The sequence below is a fragment of the Spermophilus citellus genome (assembly GCF_964194105.1).
Source record: "Spermophilus citellus genome assembly, chromosome: 17".
Lineage (NCBI taxonomy): Eukaryota > Metazoa > Chordata > Mammalia > Rodentia > Sciuridae > Spermophilus > Spermophilus citellus.
Window position 1 is genome coordinate 14059699 of NC_138199.1, and position 26110 is coordinate 14085808.

General features: G+C 44.4%; 1 protein-coding gene across 1 annotated transcript; it reads right to left on the minus strand.

Annotated features, from left to right (window-relative positions):
- Nucleotides 1-649: 649 nt before the first annotated feature.
- On the minus strand, nt 650-25957 carry POLR2A (RNA polymerase II subunit A). The gene is made up of 29 exons (XM_081271212.1): nt 25459-25957; nt 16767-16899; nt 16492-16628; nt 16230-16403; nt 15761-16042; nt 15278-15439; nt 14942-15162; nt 14579-14711; nt 13974-14098; nt 13660-13870; nt 12608-12817; nt 12357-12525; nt 12115-12209; nt 11769-11972; nt 11201-11423; nt 10452-10635; nt 9215-9386; nt 9015-9120; nt 8714-8919; nt 5726-5950; nt 5336-5582; nt 4897-4997; nt 3964-4068; nt 3692-3874; nt 3249-3452; nt 2879-3065; nt 2644-2757; nt 2330-2479; nt 650-2230 (listed from the first exon to the last, which is right to left on the minus strand). Exons 1-29 carry the CDS (start codon nt 25549-25551, stop codon nt 1074-1076), a joined length of 5913 nt encoding a protein of 1970 aa, XP_081127338.1. The 5' UTR covers nt 25552-25957; the 3' UTR covers nt 650-1073.
- Nucleotides 25958-26110: the final 153 nt, after the last annotated feature.

Sequence of the window (26110 nt, forward strand, 5' to 3'; positions counted from 1 at the left end):
GGACACAGTGGTGCATGCCTATAAGCCCCAGCAACTTGGAAGGCTGAGGCAGGAGAATCTGAAGTTCAAGGCCAGCCTGGGAAGCTTAGGGAGACCCTGTCTCTATTAAAATAAAGAAGGCTGAGGGTATGGCTCAGTGGTACAGTGCCCGAGTTCAATCTCCCCAACCTCATCCACAAAAAAAAATATAACCCCTTTTTTCATCTTTGTTCACCTCTTTATTTGGGGACATTACTAAATATTCCCTTTTTATATAAAGATACCTCAGAATGATTAATTGTATATATGGTGACAGTTTAGCCTCAGGGTATCCATCTTCTGGAGGAAAAATCTTTCATTCTATTGAGTGTTTTTGTTTAATGAATGTTAGATATCTTAAAAATTATTGCTTCTACCTTTGAAATTTTTATTTAATAAACTGTTTTCTACTGATGGAAAAAAAGAAAGTGTATGTTTTTCACTTGTTAGAAGAGACTCAAATGTATAGAAAAAAATAAAGAAGAAAATATGCCCCCTAGTGGTGGGATTAAAGGTGATCATTTTGTAGTTTCTCTATTTTTCTGTTTTTCAAACTTCCAGATGGGGCCCAGGCCTGGGAATTCTTGTCTTCCCTGAGCACCAATTAAGCACACAATGTACAGACTTTTGGTCAAAATTAGTAAACTTTATTTAAACTTCAAAAAAATAAAATAACAGACAAAAGGCAGCTTAAACTTTGTTCTTCCCGAGGATCAGATGTACAACTCTGAGCAGGAAGTACCCCTACAAAGTTAAAAGACCCTTTAACCCCAAATCCAGTCACAGGCAAGGAAAGACCTTCACTGTGGGGTCAGGCAGAGGGCAGGAGGAACCCCACAGCTAGGTCAGTGGGTTCTGAAACAGCACAAGTGGAGAACAGACAAAAAGCCCTATCAGAAACAGGATCCAGAACTTATAGGGCGAACTTTGTCACAAGGAGTTATGTACAAAGGGAGGTGGGACAGGGTCACAGCCCAGGAGGGAGACAGAGGACTACACAGCGCCACCAAGGTTGCCCCTGGTCCTAGCCAGCTGCTGCGGCACCCTGCTTACCCTCAATTCTCCTCATCACTGTCATCCGGGCTGATGGCTGGGCTGGTGAGGCTGTAGGTGGGGCTGGTGGGTGAGTAGCCAGGGGAAGTGGGAGAGTAGGTAGAGCCTTTAGGGGAGGTGGGCGAGTAGGTAGGGCTGGTGGGTGAGTACTTGGGGGAGGTTGGTGAATAAGTGGGGCTAGTAGGTGAATACTTGGGGGAGGTTGGGGTATAAACTGGAGACGTTGGTGAGTAAGTAGGAGATGTTGGTGAATACTTTGGAGTAGTGGGTGAATAGGTGGGGCTGGTGGGAGAGTACTTGGGAGAAGTGGGTGAATATTTGGGGCTGGTAGGCGAGTACTTAGGAGAGGTTGGGGTATACTCTGGTGAGCTAGGACTGTAGGAAGGACTGGTTGGGGTATACTTGGGAGATGTAGGGCTGTAGCTAGGAGAGCTAGGGCTATAGCTGGGAGAGCTTGGGGTATAAGTTGGAGACTGTGGTGTGTACCGTGGGCTTGAGGGGGAATAGCTTGGTGAGGTTGGTGAATAGCTGGGTGAAGTTGGGGAGTAGCTTGGAGAGGTAGGGCTGTAGTTAGGGCTAGTTGGTGTGTAGTTGGGACTAGTAGGCGAGTAGCTGGGTGATGTTGGGCTGTAGCTAGGTGACGTTGGGGTATAATTAGGACTGGTTGGAGAGTAGTTTGGACTGGTGGGTGAGTAACTTGGGGAAGTTGGTGAGTAGCTTGGAGATGTAGGCGAGTAGCTGGGAGATGTTGGTGAATAGCTGGGGGAAGTGGGAGAGTAGCTGGGTGAAGTTGGTGAGTAACTGGGAGATGTTGGTGAATAGCTGGGAGATGTTGGTGAGTAGCTGGGAGAGGTTGGGGAGTAGCTGGGTGATGTTGGCGAATAGCTTGGCGATGTTGGTGAATAGCTGGGAGAGGTTGGTGAGTAGCTGGGAGAGGTTGGCGAATAACTAGGAGATGTTGGGGAGTAACTGGGAGAGGTTGGGGAGTAGCTGGGTGACGTGGGGCTATAGTTGGGACTGGTTGGAGAATAGGATGGAGAGGTTGGGGAGTAGGAAGGTGAAGTGGGGGAATATGAGGGACTCTGGGGTGTGTAGCCCCCAGGGGAGCGAGGCTCGTAAGCAGGTGATGTTGGCGAGTAGCTGGGTGACATGGCACCACCTGTGGAAAATAAGGCAACAAGGGAAATATATGATGAAAAGTCTTGTCTGTAAGGAAAGCTCAAGGAGGAAATGAGGTAGCTTGGCAGTAACAACTCACCTGGAGAAGGGATGTATGGGCTTGAAGGGCCAGGAGAGCCTGGAGAGCCTGGTGTGGGAGACCAGGCAGGAGAGTAACCTGGGCTGAAACCACTGGCATCTGAAGCAGCACTGGGAGAAAAGCCAGCTGCCCCTGGGGTCATCCCACTCCCTGGAAGGGAAAAGAACAAACTGAAACCAGCCAGAGCTGGAGCCCAATCATCCACCTTTCCCCAATTCCCATGACCTCCACCATCTACAAAAATTACCATCCACCATCCCAGATCACCCACTTCTGACCACCTGAGGGCCCTTTTCGTGGGTCAGGTTACTCACCAACACTTGGGGACCAGGCGCCATAGGCTGGGGTTGCACCCTGGTTCCAGGGTGTCATGGCAGGAGAAATTCCTCCCATGGGACTGGGTGCTGAGCCGAAGAACATGCCAGTGGCTGCAAAGAAGCCCAGTGACTCATGAGGAACAGGACCCAGGGACTAATAACCCACCTGGCCAAGTCCTCACCCCCTTGCAGGCCCAGCAGGGTTCTGTTCAGCTGAGGCCCTCATACTCACGTCCAGCAGCCCCCAAGCCAGGGATGTTGGTGGGGATCTCCATTCCATACTTGCACTTCTCTGCATCAAGTAGGAGATCAAAACAGCCAGTGCCAGCTGGAGCTAGCTGGCCCAGCATAATATTCTCAGACACCCCCTTCATGGGGTCACTCTCCCCATGGGCAGCTGCTTCCATAAGCACATCCACCTAAACAACCAGAAAAGGACAGGCCCCATCAGACCCCTCCACACACTGCGCCCAGGGTGCTCCCAACACAGTCGTAGCCCAATTGCCCCACAGTAGAAGAACACTAATAAAAATATACATTCATGCTCCTATTTTGCAGAGCTCCTTTCTCTGACCCTGCTCAGAGAAAAGTTCTGCCATTACCGTTTCCTCAAAGGAACATTTCATGAGAGGTCCAGTGTCCTGGCGGTTGACTCCATGTCGGGTAATGGCCATCAAGTGGCCACGACAGGTCATGGTATCACACAAGAGCGCCAAATGCCGGTAATTGACATAGGAACCATCAAAGGAGATGACATGGTACAGCTCCCGCTCCAGAGCCTTCCGCACAGCCTCAATGCCCAGCACCTGTCATGGAGATTGAGGGGCAAGAATCAAGTCCAGGTTAGCTCTGTTCCTTTTCCTGCTCCTACCACCACCCAGATCCATAGGGAGGGAGTCAGGAATCAGTATATCCCACATTGAAAATGTATTCAGGCAGAAAAAACCTGAAAAAGGAAATCCTGTGAGCAGACGGCACAGAATAACAGCCCTGAAACCTCACTCTGAAATAAGCCCCAGGAAAGACCATGAGGCAGTGGGCTCACCGTGAAGATTTCCACAATGTCATTGGAAGTGGTGCGCACAGGGTCCACATCTTTCTCGCTCAATACCCGCATCAAGCTGACACCATCCGTCTCCAGGATCCACTCCTGCAGGGCCTTGAATTCCCCATCCTCCGTGATGATGATCTTCTTCTTGTTGTCAGTCTGTGGCAAGTGCATGTATACCTGGAAGAGCAGAGTGAACTTGAGCTGGACTAAGTAGGACAGGGTGAGGGACAGGTGGGAGGACAACAGTTGAGGAGGAGAAGGCTGACCTTGCTGATCTGCTCGATGCCCTGCAGGGTCATATCTGTCAGCATGTTAGATTCAATGCAGCGCAGGAAGACATCATCATCCATCTTGTCTACCACCTCTTCTTCCTGTAACATGAGATAAGCATTCCTAGAACCCTTGGTCTCTTCTCAACTCTCACTCCAAACTACTGCCTCTCAAGACTTGGTCTCAAAAATATTAAAAGAAACCTAAGAGAAGGCAACCACACCTTACTGCCTAATATTCTTTATTTTCACGTAGTCTGTTTAGCACCATGTATGTGCCCTTGAGGGCTGTGACCCAAGTAAGTCCCTGTTTTGCTTCTGGTGCTTAGCCAAGTGCTTTGCTAGGCTGCTTCTAACTTGGCATGACCCTTTTTAGTGGATGTATACTGTATTCCATGAAGATACATTAACATTTTCTTAGCTATTCTGACAACGCATCGGGAGTTGATGAGTTCTTGAATTTTTATTATTAAACCGGCAGACACTTGCATGTACAGAACAATCTCTCAGTAACTATACCCAGGAATCAGTCGTTGGTCAAACATTTTTATGGATCACATTATATCTGCTGCAATACCACTGTCCTAAGGACACAGTAATTCCTACCATTCAGCCTGTCCTTAACCCTGCCCCCTTACTCTCTTGGCTCAGGAGAGTGGGCTGTAGGAATCTGGGGAAGGAGAATCAAATGACAGAGCTATGAGGATGTGCCCTTTTTCAGTACCATCTGTCTGTTTTATCTATTTGGCTGCCATTTCAAATTTCAAAGATTTTCACTGCTACATGTTTGGAAAATCATTGCTAATCATCATTCCCTACTCCTAAATTAGGTGGATGTGGCTAATGTTGCTTGCATCTTAACTTCTTTGGCCACTAACAAGATTTAATGGTTTTCTGTAATAGGTCAATTTCTTCTTAGTTCCCATTTACCTCTTGCATCTTGTTTTCATCACTGTTCATAATACGTATACGAAGGACCAGCTTTTCTGCATTATCATCATTAAAGATGCAATTCAAGTCATCACCAAAACCTGGCAGAGACAATAAACCATGAGAAAGATCACACTGAACAGGACTTGCTTCCTGGTCACTGTCCATTTCCAGGTTCTTCCCTCACAGGGTTTTCTTGTGACCAACCTCTCCTCATAGAACTTTCCTTCTCATAGATTCCCTCTAGAAAGGAGGAGGGGGAATACAGAGGGTCCCTGGAAGGTATAAGGACCAGGGAACAGTGACCTGGAGGTGTCTTGGGAGGGTATAGATGGTATACTGATAGCAAGAGGCATTTTTAGGACCCAAGTGCAGTGAACATCACAGAAGTGGACACCCAGGTGGTGCTCCTGAGTTGGTCCTGTCTTCCCAGCCTTACCAGCATTAATCTTTTCAGCAATCTGCTCCATAGTCAGCTTCCGGTCAGTCATGTGCTTCCGGTCCAGCTCCACCCGCAACAACCAGGGGGAGATTCGGGCCACATCAAAGTCAGGCATTTCATAGTAGACATTCACCCACTCCTGATCCTCTGCCACCACTGTGCTTTGGGGATTGGGGTCATAGTAAATGGCTGTGTTGGCAGTCACCTTCCTCAATGTTGTATGCTCTAGGCGGCACAGAATGTCCTGGATAGAGAAAGGGATTCATGACACAGGCATTGGGGTAACTCGAAATGCCTCTTGAAACCATCCTACCAAGGGTATCCCAAACTCCAGATTCAAGGAAAAATTCACCTCCTTTTCTTCCTGCCAAGCCCATTACTCCCTACCTTGGCCCTCTCAGCATCTCGAGCAGACTGGCCCAGCAGGAAGACAGTGAGTGATGGGGTCTTCGGCTTCTTAGAAATGTTGATGAGCTCCTTAAGTCGGGGTACTCCCAGGGTCACATTCTTGGCAGACACACCAGCATAATGAAAAGTATTCAAGGTCATCTGGGTAGCAGGTTCTCCAAGGGACTGTGCAGCCAGAGCTCCCACCATTTCCCCAGGATGGGCCTAAAGAAAGACTAGAGTCAGACAACACCAATCCTCTGTTCTGGTGAATGACTGGAATGTAGTCAAGGCCAAGACTAGCCTTATTCTTAAAGAACATGGGGCAGATGAGTTTGGCAAAAGTAGAGAGACTTTTATTTTTTTATTATTTATTTATTTATTCACTGGTATCGAGGATTGAACTTAGGGGCATTCAACCACTAAGCCACATCCCCAGCCCTATTTTGTATTTTATTTAGAGAAGTTGTCTCATTGAGTTGCTTAGCACCTCACTTTTTTTTTTTTTTTTTTGGGTACTGAGGATTGAACCCAAAGGCACTTTACCATTGAACCACATCCCCTATTTATTTTTTAAATTTTGAGACAGAGCCTGGCTAAGTTGCTTAGGGCCTCACTAAATTGCTATGGCTAGTCTTGATCTTACAATCCTCCTGCCTCAAGCCTCCAAAGTCATTGGGATTACAGGTATGTGCCACCACAACCAGTCCTCTACATATTCTTTGTACATGAGACTTATCAGACAAATAATTTCAAAGCATTTTCTCCCATCCTGTGATAGCTTTTTACTTTCTTGATGGTGCTCTATGAAGTACAGAAGTTTTAAATTTTGATCAAGTTCAAATTTCCTACTTTTTTCTTTGGTTGTTTATGCTTTGGGGTCATAACTAAGAATCCATTATCTAATCCATAGTTTTAAAGATATAACCCATTTACTTTTATTCACATTATACTTTAACTCTTAAATTTATATCTTTGAAAGATTTGAGGTACTTTTCTTATGTTGTATAAGATAGGGGTATCAAACTTCTTTCTTTTCGGCTGAATTTGTTTGTTTTTTCAGGGCCATAGGTTGAACTCGGGGTCTTGCACAAGCTAGGCAAGTGCTCTACCACTGAGTTATACCCTTTTTTTTTTTTTAAAGAGAAAGAGAGAGAGAGAGAGAGAGAGAGAGAGAGAGAGAGAGAGAATTTTTTTTTAATATTTATTTTTTAGTTTTCGGCAGACACAACATCTTTGTTGGTATGTGGTGCTGAGGATCAAACCCGGGCCGCACGCATGCCAGGCGAGCGCGCTACCGCTTGAGCCACATCCCCAGCCCCGAGTTATACCCTTAACCCCCAACTTCATTCATTTGTATGTGGAGATCTAGTGGTCCCAGCATAATTTGTTGTAAAGATTATTGTTCTTCCCCCATTTAATTGACTTGGCACTTAAAAAAAAAAAAATTGGGACTAGGGATGTGGCTCAAGCGGTAACACGCTCACCTGGCATGCGTGGGGCACTGGGTTCGATCCTCAGCACCACATAAAAATAAAATAAAGACATTGTATCCACTGAAAACTAAAAAATAAATATTAAAAAATTCTCTCTCTCTCTTTAAAAAAAAAAATCAAGTGAACACTAATGTGAAGATTTTAATTCTGAACACTGAATTCTATTCTATTGATCTATAAACACATCCTTATGCCACTAACATACTCTATAGCTCTATTATGTTTTTGAAATCAGTGAGTGTGAGTTTTCCAACTTTGTTGTTCTATTTTCTTTTCTTTCTTTGCTGAGAATCGAACCCAGTACCTCACACATGCTAGGCAAGTGCTCTACCACTGAGCCACAAACCCAGACTCAACTTTTTTCTTTCTTAAGATTGTTTTGGTGCTTCAGGTTCCCTTGCGTTTCCATACGAATTTCACAATCAGCTCATAAATTTCTGCCAAAAACACAGCTGGGACTTTATAATAAAGATTGTATTGTATCTGTGGATCACTTTGGGGAACAGTTCATTTAACAATATGAAGCATTCCAATCCTTGAACATAGGTTGATGTTTTTTCATTTTTTTTTCCAGTGTTGTTTCACAGTATTTCCTAAGGCATTTCTAATTCATTCATTCTAGTACCAGAGGTTAAACCCAGAGGTTCTTGTGTGCTAGGTAAGTGCTCTACCTTACTAAACTACATCCCTGGCCCTTTTTAATTTTTTGGTACTGAAGAATAAATGCCAAGGGTGCTTTACCCACTTAACTATATCCCCAGTCCTTTTTTACTTTTTGAGACAGGATCTTGCTAAATTAGTGAAGCTAGCCTCAAACTTGTGATCCTCCTGCCTCAGCCTCCCAAGCCTTTTTACTTTTATTTTGAGACAGTCTAAGGTACCATGTTGGTCTTGAACTTGCAATCCTCATGCCTTGGCCTCCCAGGTAGGTAGACTTATAGGCATGCACCACCACACCCAGATAACGTAATTTTTAAGACTGATACCTAATTTATAAGATTCATTTACATCAATCAGATTCAGAGGCATGCATATAATGCTTCCCCTCCTTCCATTATCCTATAAACCCCTTAAATATAGCGAAAGCATGTTCCAGTATCTATAAATCTTTTTTCTACTCATTCCCTCCAATTCCTTATCACTAAATTAGAATTCTGCACAAAGCAAGCATTTTAGGAAAAAAAAAGAACAAGGCTACTTCATATTCCCAGTCACACCACTTACTTCCTATATGATGACCATCATAAAATATAAAGTTGTTGTCTAAGCCTCAGTTTTGGCTCTGCCACGTGGGACTAGCAATCTCTCCCCTACTAGGATCATTTTAAGATTGTTATGATATAAAGGCATAATGCACCAAACACAGGTCTTGGTACACAGTACTCTTTCAATAAGTAAGAGTGATTATGGACATAAGTAAACTGTTCTTAGAAACTAGAGAAGCCAATAAGCAAAAAGAAAAATGAGGCCAAGGTGAGAAGCCAATACTCACAATGGCCTGATTGAACTTGGATTCAATCTCCCCAAGCAGCCAGTCAAAAGCCTCTCCACTGAGCCGAAACTCCTCAGCCATGCGGCGGGAGCATAGTGTGGATCGCAGGTGGATGTTGAAGAGCAGTGTGGCATTCTCCTGAGCCTGCCGGCTTAGTGGGTCATCCCCATTCACAATCACCAGCTTCTTGCTCAATTCCTTGACTCCTGGGGCCAAAGAAAGGGTGAAGAGATCATCAGACCAAGGCCAAGCAGACTTCTATCCCCCAGCCTGGCCTGGAAACCCCTAAGCAGGTACTTACCCTCTACCACTTTGATGGGGTGCAGATCAGAGGGAAGACGAGGATTGATGTGAAAGATTTTCTGAGCATTCCAGATCATTCGCAGAAGGTTACAGGGGAGAACAACCTGAGAGAGGAGGGAATAGAGAGAAGATTTCAAGTCAAGGACTGCCATCCAGTAGCAGCACCTCCCTAGCCTAGCACTTCCTAACCACACATACCTTGCTGTCACCAGTCGGGAAGATGACCCTAAGCACCTCCCGATCCTCACGCATCCTTTCAAATTCCCGTTCCAGCTCGTTCTGTATATGTGCATTGCTCAGCACATCCTTTACCAGATCCTCCTGCAGAGTTCGCCGCAGGGCCCTCTCATTGGTATAATCGAAGCGGAACCTGAGGTGAAAAGACGATGGATTCAGGGGACAGGAGAGCTCTGGGTTATGTTATTAGCTCTAAAAGGAACAGTGTGAGGCTCTCAAAAGTGTACAGGAAAAACAATTTGGGTGGAACCAACTTAGATGCCCTTCAATAGATGAATGGATTAAAAAAAGGTGGCATTTATACACAATGGAGTATTACTCAGCACTAAAAAATGACAAAATCATGGCATTTGCAGGGAAATGGATGGCATTAGAGCAGATTATGCTAAGTGAAGCTAGCCAATCCCTTAAAAACACATGCCAAATGTCTTCTTTGATATAAGGAGAGCAACTAAAAACAGAGCAGGGAGGAAGAGCATGAGAAAAAGATTAACATTAAACAGGGACGAAAGGTGGGAGGGAAAGGGAGAGAGAAGGGATATTGCATGGAAATGGAAGGAGACCCTCATTGTTATACAAAATTACATATAAGAGGATGTGAGGGGAAAGGGAAAAAAAATCAAAGGAGAGAAATGAATTATAGTAGATGGGGTAGAGAGAGAAGATGGGAGGGGAGGGGAGGGGGGATAGTAGAGGATAGGAAAGATAGCAGAATACAACAGTCATTAGTATAGCGATATGTAAAAATGTGGATGTGTAACGGATGTGATTCTGCAATCTGTATACGGGGTAAAAATGGGAGTTCATAACCCATTTGAATCAAATGTATGAAATATGATATGTCAAGAGCTTTGTAATGTTTTGAACAACCAATAAAAAAAAAAAAAGAAAAAGAAAAAGAAAAACAATTTGGAAGCAAGATTCCTGGGATAGATCAAGGGTGCCAGAGTTTGAACATGTACCTGCCCCTGTGCCCTTTCCTATCACCACCAGGAAAAAAGTAAGGACAAATTTCAAATCTGCCTCCATTCATCCTCTTCCCCATCAAGTAGCTATTTCAGATGGGTGGAGAACATGTGCTGAAAAATAAGGCCCACTGCAAGACATTCTTCAGGCCATTTCTCTGAGGGAGTAGAAATCCTACAACTCAGGCCTTAAGATTCAAGAGCATAAACCACCCACTTGCCCGCCTCCTTACTTCTTCTCAAAAGCCTTGTTAGAAGGTTTCAGCGTAGCTAGGTTCTGAAATTCAACACTCTCTCCTGCCAGGCCATCCTCGCCATAGCGCAGCTGCACCACCTGGTTGATGGAGTTCCGCACAGTTGCATCGTATTTCACCATCACTGACTCCATGGACTTGATCAGACGCCGCTGAATATACCCTGAGAAGAGGTAATCAACTGAAGGACTCAAGGCAAGGGGGGATGACAAAGCCAAAGACCCAGTCTAGGGCCTCAGCCCACCAGATTATTAGCTAATACCCTTCATTCTCAAGGTCTATCTTTTTTGTAGTGCTGGGAAATGAACCTAGGGCCTCATACATGCTAGGCAAGTTAAACCAAATCACTTCTCAAAGTCTTCTGGCAAAAGTTGTATCTACCATCAAATGGACTGAGTACCCAGTAGATTCCCCTAACAACTATCCCTAAAGTGGTAGGTCAGAAGCAGAGTCCAAGGCTCTACCTCCTACAGTCTGAAAAAAAAAAAAAAAATTTTTTTTTTAAACTGTTGGGGTTGGAACCCAGGGCCTCACACGTGATAGGCAAGCTTTCTACCACCAAGCCACACCTTCAGCCCTTTATAACTCCTGAGTTTCAGTCTGTTCTTTCCATGAAGGCCAAAATTCCACCAACTGAAACAGAAGCCTTTAGCCTGAGAATCCCAATTCCCTACCCACCACAGTTTCTTAGCAGGCAGTACTTCCTGGAAGTGCCCTGAAGATCTCACCAGTCTCAGCAGTCTTGACAGCTGTGTCGATGAGCCCCTCTCGACCCCCCATGGCATGGAAGAAAAACTCAGTTGGTGTGAGGCCAGCTAGGTAAGAGTTCTCCACAAAGCCACGGCTCTCAGGTCCATAATCATCCTTGATGAAGTGAGGCAAAGTCCGGTGCTTGAACCCAAATGGGATCCGCTTGCCCTCCACATTCTGCTGCCCCACAACAGCAATAACCTAGGGAACAAAAAAGGTGGGCTGCATCTGACTCCTCTTGCCTTAAGAATATGAGTTCCCAAGCTAGGCACAGTGGCACATGACTGGAATTCCAGTTACTTGGGAGGCTGAGGCAGGAGGATCTGAGTTCAAGAATAGTCTGGGCAACTTAGTGAGACTTTATCTAAAAATAGAAAGTTAAAAAGGGCTGGAAAGTAATTAAGTTCAATCCCCAGTACTGCAAAAACAACTATACTGAGTTCCCAATATTTTCCCTAACTTCCTCTACCTTAAAACATACACCCATCTTCCTTTCTCTTCCATAATTCAGTGTAATGCCCTAACTGGAAATACAAGACTCCTCACCTGTGAGATGTTAATCTTGGAACCTTTAGCTCCTGACACCACCATAGACTTGAAGTTGTTGTATTCAGACAAGGATTTCTGGGCCGAGGAGCCAGTCTTGTCTCGAGCATCATTGAGAATGCGATTCACTTGGTTTTCAAAAGTCTGACGCAATGTGTTCCCTGGAGTGGGCTCCAGCTCATTATTATGAGCCTTCTCAATGACCTGAAAGTAGAGTTCTCAGTGAGACATCAAGCAATACTCTTTTCCCCTTCCTAAAACTCCTTATACCCATATTGGTCTTGCTGATGTCCAATTCAAAGTCCTAGAGAGCCACTTATTCCCTCTGTCCAGCTTTCCCTCTCACCTCTATTACATCTTGTTTGGCCTTCTTAATAGTGTTCTGAATGTCCTGATAAGTCTTAGAATCAGCAATAGAGTCCCCAATGCCAATGGTATGACCTGGAGATAAAGAGAAGCATGAGTGACACTGCCTTTTGGACTCCTATGCAATAGGGGAGATACTTGAAGCCTTATAAGAAAAGAACAACACAAGGAGGAAGGAGAAAGAATAGTTTGAAGTGCAGAAGAACAGACCACTAAACTTACCCTCAATGAGGAGCCAGTTGTTAATGACAGTCTGAATATTGGAGTAGAAGAGACGAGTAATGTCATGACCCATCTCTAGGTAGGAGATGTGGACCAAGGAGCCAGCCGAGGTGCCCAGAGACTTCTTACACAGAATGCCCATGATCAGCTCCCCATTCTCCACTACAACCTGTGGAAAAGCACCCATTAAAGGCCTCAGTTCTGAAAGCACTTCCAAATCCTGTCCCCACATGTCCAAAAGTCAGGCCCACCTTGGTGTCCCCAGGAGAGATATGCTTGTAAGGGCCACTGTCCTCGTCATCAGGATGGGTACTATGAGTGCGGATACAATTGATATGGCCAGGTATGATGAGAGAGAAGATCTGTTTGCCTGTCCACAGGGGCCGGGGCTTGAGGATGGCTGGCTGAGGGACCTTCCCATCCCATGTGGATAGGAACATTAGGAGGTTCATTACTTCACCCTATGAGACAAATATCAAGAGAGACATAGTCAGAATACAGGCCTCATATCTCAGGAATATCAGGGAGGCTTTCCTACCCCAGGAGGAAAGTCATATTTTGGAGGCAACAAGATACCAAGAAAACTGCCTTCCAAATTTTTAACTAAAAAAATCACCTTAAGGGGCTGAGGTTGTAGCTCAGTGGCAGAGCGCTTGCCTGATATGTGTGAGGCATTGGGTTCGATCTTCAGCACCACATAAAAATAAATAAAATAAAGGTACTGTTTCCAACTACAACTAAAATAAATATATTTAAAAAAATGCTATTACAGTTTTTTTTTTTTAATTTTTAGTTGTTGAAGTGAGGAAGAACAGACCACTATTTATTTTATTCATTTATTTACATGTGGTACTGAGAATCAAACCCAGGGCCTCGCACATGCTAGGTGAGTACTCTACGGCTGAGCCACAATCCCAGCCCAAAAGGACTTATTTTTATGTTTGCCTAAATAATAAATACAATTTCTTACAATAATTGGGATAGTAAAAATAAAGAAATAAACAAAATTTAACTAGGGTCTATTTATTTTCCCTTCACCTTTATTACATAGAAAATACATTTATATAGAATTAAATTTTAAGGAATTAAACAGGGATCTAAAGTTAAATTATTTGGGGCCTATAATCTTTCCTAATCTCCTTTTTTTCCACCTAACCAGAAAAAGCAGTCTCTCATAAATACCAGGGCAAAACAAGCCAAGAAAAAAAACAAAAAACAGCAGTTCTTCCTTCCTGGCCTCCTCCTCACCTCCCCCAGATTCCCCTTCGCCTTCCCAAGCCTGGTTTCCATTTGGACCACACACCCGCTCCAGGAAGACATCTCTCTTAGTGAATTTGCGCACTGCAGTGAGCGTATCCTGCACGATGCCCATGACGGGTCGATTGCTCTGAGGGGTGACAATCATACGGGGCACCATGGCCAGCTCCTGGATCTCTGCCCTGGTCTCCAGAGACTGTGGCAGGTGCAAGTTCATCTCATCCCCATCAAAGTCTGCATTGTACGGAGTCGTTACACTAAAGTGAAAGAGAAGAAGACGTCTTCAGAAAAACAACCTCAAGAAGCAAGCCTACCTCACACCCTCACCCTAGCCTGCTTCTATTCAGTTAGGGAACTGACCTAAGATTCAAGCGAAATGTAGACCAAGGGAGGATGCGAACCCGATGACCCATCATGGACATTTTGTGCAAGGTTGGCTGCCGATTGAAGATAACAATGTCTCCATCACACATATGCCGTTCCACCTAGGGAAGTAGGATACAGAAAAGGGTTCAATGAAGGAGGGGTAGGCTAAGAATGAAATAACAAGGGACCTAGGCTCCTTTGTAAACTAAAAGAAATGATGTTGTGGTGTTATTCACTTGAAAATACTCACTTTGTGTCAGCCCCTAAGTCAGACACCAGGTTATTAGGGAAAACAAAATGTAGTGTCCAATCTCAAGGAACTCAGTCTGGGGCGAAAACCAAGAGAAAATGAACATGAAACCCTCTGCATTATTCCCCTATGGATTTCTTTTTTCTGAATATGTGCCCCTGGGTAATGTAATCTCTACCCTGGATGTCAATGGCTAGCAGCTACAAACATGCCTGCAACACTAATAGCCTTTTAAAAAGACTGCCAACAATGAATGAACAGAACTGTCTCAGATGGCCTATTCTAGCCAGCCTACATTCCAGAAAGCCTCCAGTTCATGTAGTTAAGAGAGACCTAACCTATCACCTACCTTATAGCCAGTCTGTAGGTGAAGGTCACTGGGCTTGGGGTGGAAACGCAAGTCAATGCGATCGCCATTGTCTCGGATTATATATTTGGCTCCTGGGTACTGGCTATTTCCCCTGCGTACTAGTTCCTGAAGTCTAGAAAGAAAAAAGGTGCAATAAACAAAATGCTTCCCCCAAAGCCCCGGCAACCACCTTTACCCTGAAGCCTCAAGTAAAATCTAAACTTCTAAACAGCAATTCTTTCCCTCCTTACTCTGAGCTCCCTCCCCCATGTGGGGGTAGCACACCTCCCATTTCTCAAATCCTCACCACTGGGGCCACATTCCCCAAGCCACTCCAGGCAGGGCTTCCAGACTGAGGCACACCTGTCAATGTTGAAGGGGGTGACAATCTCTGCAAAGGTCATATTGGCAGCAATGGAGCGGGGCACGCCAACTTGGTCAATGGATAGGTTGGGGTCAGGGGTGATGACAGTGCGGGCTGAGAAGTCCACTCGCTTGCCCATCAAGTTCCCTCGCACCCGGCCTTCCTTGCCCTTCAAGCGCTGCTTCAGGGACTTGAGAGGACGTCCAGACTTCTGCATGGCCTGTGAGAAAACATGAAGAGGTAGCAACCCAGCAATCAGTCTGGATCCTCCTCCAGATCTCTGCTATCCCCCACCCTGCTCCAATCCATAGGGGCCAGGGAATATGCAGACGCACACGGGGCAAGCCAGGCAGCTCATTGTCCACCATGGTGGCTACATGGAACTGAAGGAGCTTCACATCCTCTGCAATGACATGGGCTGCTGCCCCATTCTGTTCATTCCTACGTAGCTGATTGTTGATCTTCACGATGTCAGCCAGTTTGTGAGTCAAATCATCCTGAGGGGGAAGTTAACAACATCAAAGTCCAGCCGCCAATGACTAGGCTCTCAGCATGTAAGTGCTAGGCAAACAGCAAAACTCCGCTTCACTGAAAGAGGCAGAGGCAGGCCTACTTGCTCATTTTAGCCATACAAAAGTCCCTTGATGACCTTTAAACTCATTCAAAGTCATCCTTAAAGATCACACAGCTAGCAAACAGGAGACATTTTCTAACTCAGATGTGTTTATCTGGCCCTGTACACATGCCATACCTACAGGGCTCCTCCCTCTCAGACACCTGGCTATTCACCCAAGAAACATAGTCCTGGAGCCACAGACCTGGTTGCGGGCAGAGCCTTGCATCACTACAGCAGGCCGCACTGAGAGTGGGGGGACAGGCAGCACTGTGACAATCATCCACTCAGGCCTAGCGTAGCGGGGCTCCATGCCCAGCACAAAACACTCCTCGTCCGAGATGCGCTTGAAAATCTCATGCACTCGTTCTGGACTCAGCAGGATCTTCTTCTCCTGAGAATCCTCATTAACATGTTTCCACTCAGCATACAGCTCCAAGCCTGAGCGACGGATCCGGGGTTGATACCGCCCACAGCCACCATGGCCCTTTAGAGAAGAGACAAGGGCCATTAGAACCTGGACACAGGCTATTTCCACCACACCAGGCCAACCCTTCCCACTCCTCCATGTCCTTTTAGTTCCTGACTTTTCTGCAGCCTTCTCCTTTCTTCTAGGCCTCTATATGACCTCCTCTGGCCTCTCCTTCCCCATAATCTCTGCCAGCCCCAGTTACCTTCTCTTTGGTCAGATCCTCATCACCCTCAGGCTGCTCCACACCGAACTTGTTGTCCATCTCCTCCCCACCCTCACAGATGTTTTTGCCCTTGCAAAGGTCGTAGACATGTGTGAGCCTCTTCTTGGGCTGCCCCTTGGATTTGGCCAGGATGTCCTTGATCTTTGGGTTGTTCTGGAGAAGAGAGCAGGGTCAATTGGAGTTGCCCTTAGCCTCCCATCCAGCAGTCCCCCTCCCAGGCCAGGGACTGTCCCCAACTCACAGAGTCCACAAGCAGTTTGGAACAAAAGAAGCAGACACAACGCAAAACCTTCATCGTCTTCACCAGGAAGCCCACGTGAAACACAGGCTTGGCCAGTTCAATGTGGCCAAAGTGCCCAGGACATTCTGTCATGTTCCCTGTGTAAACAAGCATGTGACACTTTCCTCCAGCTCCCAGTAACTTCAGAGACTAGGTCTTCAAGTGTCTACCCTAGTCCTGGCTTTTTTTAAGAACCTGAACCTCTCTTTTTCCCTTGGGAATCCCTTACCACTTACCTGCACAGGTTTGACAGCGACCGGTCCTTTCAATCACTCCCTGCCTTGGATCCATTAGTCCCCCAAGCTTGGGGCGGCCTCCCTCTGTCGTCTCTGGGTATTTTATACCACCCTCTGTCACAGACATCCGCTTCTGCAGAAAAGAAAGGCCAGCCAATAACTACTATATGGGATTCCTAGTTTCTAGCCTTCTTGGCTGAAGAGTCCTATATGAAGACCCGAGAATCCCAAACCACTACAAAAGAATTAATCACATTTAACCTGGGATGAGCAGATGGTGGGGCACACCTCTGGAAATGCCAAAGGTGAATATCATAAGTCAAAAGCTGGTTCCAACACTGCTGGGGGGTTAGGAATAAGGTCATACCCGAGTGTAGTGGACCTCAAACTCCATACAAATCCCCCATCTCTAGAACTAGAACCCTAGTCATTTCTGTTTTTTTTTTTTTTTGGGGGGGGGGCGGAGGCTGGGGAGGGCAGGCGGTATTGGGGATTGAACTCATGAGCATTCACCCATTGAGCCATATCCCCAGCCCTATTTTGTATTTTATTTAGAGACAGGATCTCACTGAGTTGCTTAGCACCTTGCTTTTGCTGAGACTGGCTTTGAATACACAATCCTCCTGAGCCACTGGGATAACAGGCATGCACCACTGCACCCGGCTCCTCTGGTTTTAATTCTAAGTCACAGACATTCAAAGGATTTAACCATAAAAAGAAATAAAAGTTCCTTCAAGGGGAGTAAAAAACCAATGTATTATTTCTTCTCCCTCTTGAAATTAAGCCTGCGAATCCGAGAACATAACTCTGAACGGTCCCAAAACATGCCCCACCAATTCTTAACTTCAGCTCCTGAAGAGAAACAAGGGACCTGGAGATACAGTCTTGCCTCTTTACTCCATCTTTGTCACTCTCTCCTCAAGGACCTGAATTGCCTAAACTATTCCACATCTAGATGAAGATGTTATTTTATCACAGAACCAGGTGCTAGGACTGGTTGGTGGAACAAAAATGAATAGCTGGAAACCCCAGAAACATGGAGCCAGGACTCAATGGGGCAATTCAGAGAAGGAAAAGTGGGGAGATGGAAGAACTTTTAAAAAGTAGTTGAGTTGGAGGGGCTGTGGTAGCGGTTTCAGCAGTAGAGCACTTGCCTAGCAAGTGCAAGGCCCTGGGTTTGATCCTTAGCAACACATAAAAATAAATAAAATAAAGGTATTACATCCAACTACAACTAAAAAATAAATATTAAAAAAAAAAAAAAGTAGTGAGTTGGAGAAAACATTTCTGCCCTGGGCTAAAGGCAGGTGAGGCAATCTTTAGCATCCTTTCACACAATAAAAACTCAAAAGACTTTTAGGGACTGGGGTTGTAGCTCAGTGGCAGATGCTCGCCTAGTACACGTGAAGCACCAGGTTTGATCCTCAGCACATTAAAAAAAAAAAAAAATCATGATTTTTAAATTAGTTTAGGCTCTTTGGTTCACTAACCTTCCACAGGGATGAAATTCAAGAAATTTGTTAAAAGCTTCTATTTATGTCAACCTTGAGCCAGGTACCAACCTTCTCTAATTCCAATCACTGTTCCTCTAATCCCAACCATTGATCTCCCAGGAATGAATTCCTATCTCCAGAAATTTCATACCAGGGGCTGGGGTTGTGGCTCAGCGGTAGCGTGCTTGCCTAGCATGTGTGAGGTACTGGGTTCAATCCTCAGCTCCACATAAAGATAAATAAATAAGGTATTGTGTCCAATTACAACTTAAAAAATATTAAAAAAAAGTCTGATACTACATGAAGTTATTTACCCAAGGACTCAAGGAACTAGAAGAAGTCAAATCCAATTCTCTCTGGTGCCAAATACAGGCTCACCCCACTCTCCTATGCTTCAGGAGAAATAATTTATTAAACTCTAAAATATAACCTTTCTTTTTTCTTCTCTTTTTGTGGTACTAGGAATTTAACCCAGGGCCTCAAGCACTAATCTACATTCCAGCCTTTTATTTTATTTTAAGACAGTTGCACAGGATAGCTCAAACTTGTGATCTTCTGGCCTCAGGCTCCTGAGTAGCTGAGATTACAAGTGTGTACCACCATACTCAGCTACAAAACATCCTCTTAATGTCAGGTGCTAGTTGATTCATTTTTATCTTCACAACTAACAAAAAATAAGCATCACTACTTTCATTCTAAAGATTGTAGAACTTGAGGCCCCAAATTTTCCTAAGATTACACTGCTGCTAAGCCAGTGACTCCACTCTGCCTCATTCAAAGAACCCATCTCAGTTCTCAGCTTGCTGGCCTATGACACAAACAGGTTGTTTACTTGAAGTTCTCTTTCTGTTCCAACATACACACCCCACCGCCGCTGCTGCTTTGTCTCCTTCTGAGGCTCCTTGGCCATGGTATGCTCGGCTACTCTCCATACTTACCTAATCCATGCTTTTCATTGCACCCTCAATGATGTCCTGTAGATCAGGACATCATCACTTCTGTCTACTCTGATAACTCACAATCTTTACCTCCAGGTCCAATCTTTCCTATGGGCTTTGAAATCATATATTTATTTACTAAAACTCTTCAGTCATCCCATTGATAAGTTAAATTCAACATGTCTAAAAGCAAGCTCTCTTCCCCACAAAAAGCTCTCCTTTTTTTTCACTTCCCATCTCAGGTGTAAATCCCAAATTAGAAATCTGTACTTATCTTTCCTTATCCTCAGGCATAAAAGGTTGAAACTATATGTTGGCTCTGTAGTCAAAAATTTCTGATCTGGAATTCTGGTTCTGTTCTTATGAACTATAATCATTAAGGATTTAATTAGCCTGCTTAAGCCCAGGATATAACAGGTATCCAATATATGGCTGCCATATATTGCCATATATGGCTGCCACTACCTAATCATTCACCAAGTGCTGGTCATTTTGAATTCTTAAATATTTCTTGAATCTTGCCCCTCCCTCTTTTCTATCCCTACAACCACTGTACTTGTCCAGGTTTTTCCTTTTTTAAAAAAAATATTTATTTATTTATTTATTTTTAGTTATTGGCAGACACAACATCTTTGTATGTGATGCTGAGGATCGAACCCAGGCCGCACGCATGCCAGGCAAGCATGCTACCGCTTGAGCCACATCCCCAGCCCCAGGTTTTTCCTTCATAGAACATATTCATGGGTCAACAACCTGTCTCTCTCCAATATATCCACACAACTGGGTGCTCCTTCTAAAACAGAAACATAATCATTGTTGGAATTAATTCCAAACTCAGCAGGATAGCTTACAAAGAAAGAGGATTTTATGATCTCCCTACCTTCATTCCCATGCTCCACACCTGTAGACTCCTCAGTAACAATTCCTCAATAACAATTCCTGTGGTTCTCTTATCACTCAGCACAACTGGGTAACAAACTTCTCTGGTGCTTTACACCACTGGTGCCTTTCCCTGTTCTCAGAAGGCCCTTTGTATTAGATACACTGGCTCCAAGACTTACCTCAGGCATTGCTTCCTTCAGGCATCCTTTTCACAGACTCCCCAAGACAAGACAGCTTTGTGCTTCTAAAGCCCCTATATTTCGGCACTTCTGACAATGCAATGAAGTTACCTATTAGGGGTGCATCTTCCCTAAAGACTGTGAACACCTCTCAGGTAGGCTTCTATCAAAAGTTTGTTAAAATGAACTACACTGCATAGGACCTTCCTCTGGAGCCAGGTGCCCTCAAAGAGCTTACAAAAGAGAGTAGTTTTCCCTTGAATAAAACTACTAAACACCCTCATAATAGATCTGATTAGTCATGGTTGGGTAGAGACCAAAACAGTTTCCTAAAATGCAAGTCTGAGGAGAGTTCCCAAAACTCCCATGAAGTTATCTGGTGACACCTCAGGAGACGGGCTTGGTGTGTGACTAAATTCACAAAGCTGGAAACTCACCAGCTACTAAGATGGGTATTTTGTTCACTTTGAATGAAACACACATAGAGAAGCAGGCATGAAATCAGGCCACCAGAACAGACACTACAGAGAGACCTAAGGGAAATCACTGAAAACTTTTCTACTTCCCTCTGCTCAAAGCCCATGCTCACTAAATCAACCACCCCTCTAATGACCAATTCTGCTTTCAGGCGTTCTGAGACAGGACAACTGACTGTCCTAGAAAGCAGGCATGAAAGTTCTGGTTAATGGGAAGGACTATCCCTCCATCATAGGTTAACAAATTGTCATTTGGAATTATACACGAACTACTTTAGCCTTCAACAGAGGACTAGGTCTCACCATCTACAGGACAGAGGTTAGATTTCTGAAGAGGTAGCTAGTTGGAGGCTAGGTTGTCCTGCTATTTATTCTGAGATTACAAAACAAAAGGCTTCCATAGAAGTTTAGTAAATATTTTTTGTCTTCTCCCTTTAGCACACCAAATCAAGTCCTCACAACTTGGATTCAGTTCTATGTGGTACCACATTCTCCACCCCTCCCCCATATTTATGTTTCAATTATAAATTTCTCTAAATTCCTTTGGCTTTCCATGTTCCCTTTTCAAGTAAACCTCCATTTATTCATATGACTTAGCTCAGATGTTCCCTCCTGGTGAAGCCTTCATTCACTATGAGCTAAACTTATCTATGCCCACCAAGGTTCTAAGCAAAATTTTAACTACTTTCTTACACATCTATCACTCCCACTGGACTGCAATCCTTGAGGACAAAGATCATGTTTATTTATCTTTATATTCTCATTGATGAACTGAGTAGTCACTAGCACATGGTAGGGGCCCAGAAACTATTTGTTGCCTGTATAGGAGATCCCTCATTAGATGATAAATAATTTGAAAACAAGGATAATCTTCTTCATCAATCGTATCCCACACTCTTACCTAAAGGAGTACATTCGGAACTGAAGGTATAGCTCTTTGGTAGAGTTTGAGCCAAAAAAAAAAAAAAAAAAAAAAAATCCTAGCACCAACCCTCCTTGCTTCCTTCCCTCACACAACAAACCCTTTTCATAACAGCAAAGACAACAGCTCTATAATAAAGCCAATTTAGTCTTCTGTACCTCAATCCCCCACTCCCACCCCTCATGACTTCCACCTGCTCCACAAAAGGCCTCTTACTCTTATCCATCCTCCCACCTCAAAGTGGAACCATCTGTTATTCCCTCAAAAACAGGCATGCACACTACATAAATTGCAAGCCACAGAAAACAAAAAGTCCCCCATATTCCTCTACTCCAGAGATGATTCCCTCAATTTTGTAAGCAGTGTTCCATCATCTAAAAAAAAAGCTAATCTATTCTTATTTTAACATAAATAGGGTCTCATTCTGCATACTGTTCAGTTATTTTTTCATTTAACTGGAGATTTCCTAACATTATCAGTTCAGAGTTCTTAGTGTTCCAGTAACTTTCACAGCAATACTTAAGCCAAAAAAAAAGCCACTTATTAAGTACCTTAGCACCCATTAATAATCCAGCTTCAGTGGGGCATGGTGATGCATGCCTGTAATCCAAGAGGCTCGGGAGGCTGAGGCAGAGGCAGAAGGATCCTGAGTACAAAAACCAACCAACCTCAGCAAAAGCGAGCACTAAGCAACTCAGGGTGACCCTGTCTCTAAATAAAATACAACAGGGCTGGGATGTGGCTCAGTAGTTGAGTGCCGCTAAATTCAATCCCCAGTACAAAAAAAAAAATCCAGCTTCACCAAGGTATGTCATCATCCAAAGGGAACTGGCGCCATCTAATGCTGAAACAGAACTACCTGGAACCAGGGCACCTATGCTTCTCTGTAGAATTAAAAACACCTCACTGAGTTTGCTGCTGTGCCTCAAGTGTACCAGCACAATTGGGAATAGATTTAACCTAGTGGGACAGTGCTTTTCTGTTCTAAGATCATACTCTGAATCACACAATACAGTTCCTTTTAGTAAATATTTAGGTGGTTCATAATTCTCATTTTCAAACAGTTAAAATTTCTTCTGTGTGTGTCTCCACACAATCATTCACTTATTTATCCAACTACTTTTTATTACATGCCAGGTACTATTTGAAATGCTGAGGGAATAGAGGTGAATAACAAGGTTCTATCAAGGGTGCAAGAATGACACACCTCTCAAGAATAACAGCCCATGGGGCTGGGGATACAGCTCAGTTGGTAGAGTGCTTGCCTTGCATGCACAAAACCCTGGGTTCAATCCCCAGCACCAAAAAAAAAAAAAAAAAAAGACAGCCTATGAAGGAAAATAAATAGAAGGCAGAGGTTAGAGAATGCAGGAATATGCTATTTAAATAGGGTGGTCAGGGTAAAGCTCCTAACATCTGAGGAGAGATATACTGACATAAAGGAATTAGCATGTGGACATTTGGGCAATGTAGTTCCAAGCAGCAGGGACAATGAAAAACAAAATCTGAGGCAAGAATAAGCTTTCAGTTGTCAAGGGACAAGCAGGTCAGAGTGATCAAAGAAAAATAAAGACAAGACTGGTAGTGAGATGGAGAGGCAAGCAGGGGCCAGATAATACAGGACCTAACAGGTCTCAGAGTAAGGAATTTGAATCCTCAGGAGAGGATTCCATGTAGGGAATGGAAGAGATGAGATTAAATGATCTCTTTAGTCTGTTCTACCTGTTCTGCAAAATGCAGGAAAAACAACTGGGGTCTAGGCTAGTCCCAGGGGAAAATGGTGGAGTGGAACATAGTGGAGATGGTCATAAATGGCTGGATTCCAAGTATATTTTGAAGGCAGAACAAACTGGCAGATGGAGTCAGTAGTAAAAAAGAGAAGAATCAAAGTTAGCTATTAGGTTTTGGCCTGAACAAATATATAAATGGAAAAGCCATTTATTGAACAGGCAAAACAGGGGGAGGGGCATGTTTCAGGGGAGAAATTAAGTTTTTTTTTTATTTAAGAATAAAATTTTAGAAGTGGCAATGTTGAGTCAACAGATATACACATTAAAAGACTGATAAAGGGGCTGAGGCTTTAGCTCAGTGGCAGAGGGCTTGCCTACCATGTGTGAGGCACTGGGTTCAATCCTTAGCATGGCCTATAAATACTAAACAAAATAAAGGTATTGTTCAGGGCTGGGGTTGTGGCTCAGCGGTGGAGCGATCGCCTAGCATGTGTGAGGCCCTGGGTTCAATCCTCAGCACCACATAAAAATAAATAAATAAAATAAAGGTATTATGTCCAATTACAACTAAAAAATAAATATTAAATAAAGGTATTGTTCATGTACAACAACAAAAAAGACTGATTAAGTTGCCACACTGTCCTCAAAAAGAAAAAATTTATATGAATTTATTTTTTACCAATAATATGTAAGCATGCCTATTTCCCAGTTTTGTTTTTTCTTCTTCTTTGGAACTGGAAATGGAAACCAGGGTTTTGTGAATGTGGGGCAAATGCTTTGCCACTGAACTACATCCCATCCCTATTTCAGGGTGTTTTTGCCAGCAGGAAAAATAGTTTTAATTTGTACGTTTTTATTAGTAATTTCAATGCGTTTTTATGGCTGTGAACTGTCTATTCATAATGTTTATTCATTTTTCTGGAGACATGCACTTTCCTTTCATGTAAGTATCCTTTGTATGTGTATAATAAATCTAATCTTTATACATCATATTGCATATATTGTCCGTGGTGCCTCTGATAAACAGAATTGGTTCTTATTTTTATGTAATAAAATCTACTTTGCTCCTCCTTGTATGTATAATGCTTAGCTCATTTTAGGTTCACCATAAAATCTGCCTTTATTTAATTCATTATTACTAAAGTTCTGCCTTTGGTACAGACCCCCAAAAGCCACCTGTATTTTTTGTTAAATACTAACTTCATCTAAATTTATTCTGTGGTATGACTGATGTGAGGTCACGATAGATGGGTACATACACATATGCACACATATATATTATGTTTATATTATGTAAATTGAGTCGTTATAGTCCTTATAACTATCCAATGGCTTTCTACTGAAAATTTATTTAAATCCTGTCTCCTTACCATGATTTATAATATCCCATGGTTCTCCTATTTCTGTAATACTCTTCCTACTTGCCCACCAAACTCCAGCCAAGGTGGCCTTTCAGTCTCCAAGGTATTTCTCCCTCTGGCCCTCTGCCTCTTTCCCCAGAATCTATGGCTTAATGTGACTGGCTGCTTCTCATCATACGGGTAATTTTCACCTCAAACAGTCCTTGCCAGACCCAGACACCATTCCATCTAACTTACTACCAACTCAGTGCCTTTCCATAACATTACTCCCATTTCGCTTAACTCAAATGTTTATTGTCTACCTCCTCTGCCTCTTCCGACAGAATATGCTCTAAAAGGCAAGGTACCCGTCTGTCTCTTGAAGCTAGCTGTGCATCCCCAGCGACTGTTGTGTCTGCCACATAACATTTGCTCAATATTTGTAGCAGGGGAGGGAAAAATACCTGGGGGTCGGTTTCCTATTCGAACTTAGTTTTTAAACTCTAGGATTCATCTCATCTCGTTAACATCGGTAATTCACCCACACGCTAAGCTTGCTTAAAACCTTACGAAACTTACTGGGAGCCCCGGGGCTGGACACTGAAAGGCCTCAGCGCCGCTAACCCATCTTCCCTGCCGGTCACTTGTGGGCAGTGAACAGCGTCAAGTTTTTGCAGTCACTGTTGGGTCCCGCCCTCCGGCGCAGGAGAGAGACAGGGCACAGCAGCTTACCAGCTCATCCGGACTCAGGACTCCGAACTGCACTCTCTTGATGGTGCGCAGCGGGCATGCGCTGTCCCCGGAGGGGGGACCACCCCCGTGCATGGCAGAGGAAGGCGCGCTGCGCAGGCGCAAACCTCGCTACAAAAAGCCTGCGCCGCCTCCGCCTAGGTGCTCAGACCCTGTCGGGGCGGCCACAGGGAAGGACCTCCCTGAGTTGGGAGTAAAAAGTCGGAGGAGGGAAAGGTGGGGGAGGGAAGGAGGCGGGGAAATGAAAAAGAACGAAAGGAAACCTTCTCCCCCTTTCCGGAGATTTTTCGGCTCCCAAAAAGGAAAAAAAAAGGGGTGGGTAAAGGAAAAGGTTTTGGGGGAGAGGAAGAAGAAAAAGGGTAACGAATAAATAAGTAACCGGGTTCCTGAACGGCAGAAGTTACGGCAGTTTGTCTCTCCCCCTTCCGGGAGCCGCCTTCCTCTCCAACCGTCCCGGTCGCGCTCTCGGCGCTTCTGAAGAGCGAACTGGCCGAATGACGCCCTTTATAGATTCGCCCCTGCATCCCCGCCCCTTCCTTTCCCGCCCTCCCTTGCGCTACGGGGCCGCCTACGCCGGCCCGCACGGGGCGCGCGCTGGAGTCGTTGATCCTCTCAGGATCTCTGGTTGGGAGAC

What these genes read in the sequence shown, in the direction of transcription:
- POLR2A (XM_081271212.1), bottom strand. Translation starts at nt 25,551, where the DNA reads ATGCACGGGGGTGGTCCCCCCTCCGGGGACAGCGCATGCCCGCTGCGC. An exon ending in ACCCCCTTCAACATTGACAG is followed by an intron (nt 14,712 to 14,941) that starts GTGTGCCTCAGT and finishes TTTTCTTTCTAG; the next exon opens with ACTTCAGGAACTAGTACGCA. An exon ending in AACAAGGCTTTTGAGAAGAA is followed by an intron (nt 9,387 to 10,451) that starts GTAAGGAGGCGG and finishes TTTTCACCTCAG; the next exon opens with GTTCCGCTTCGATTATACCA.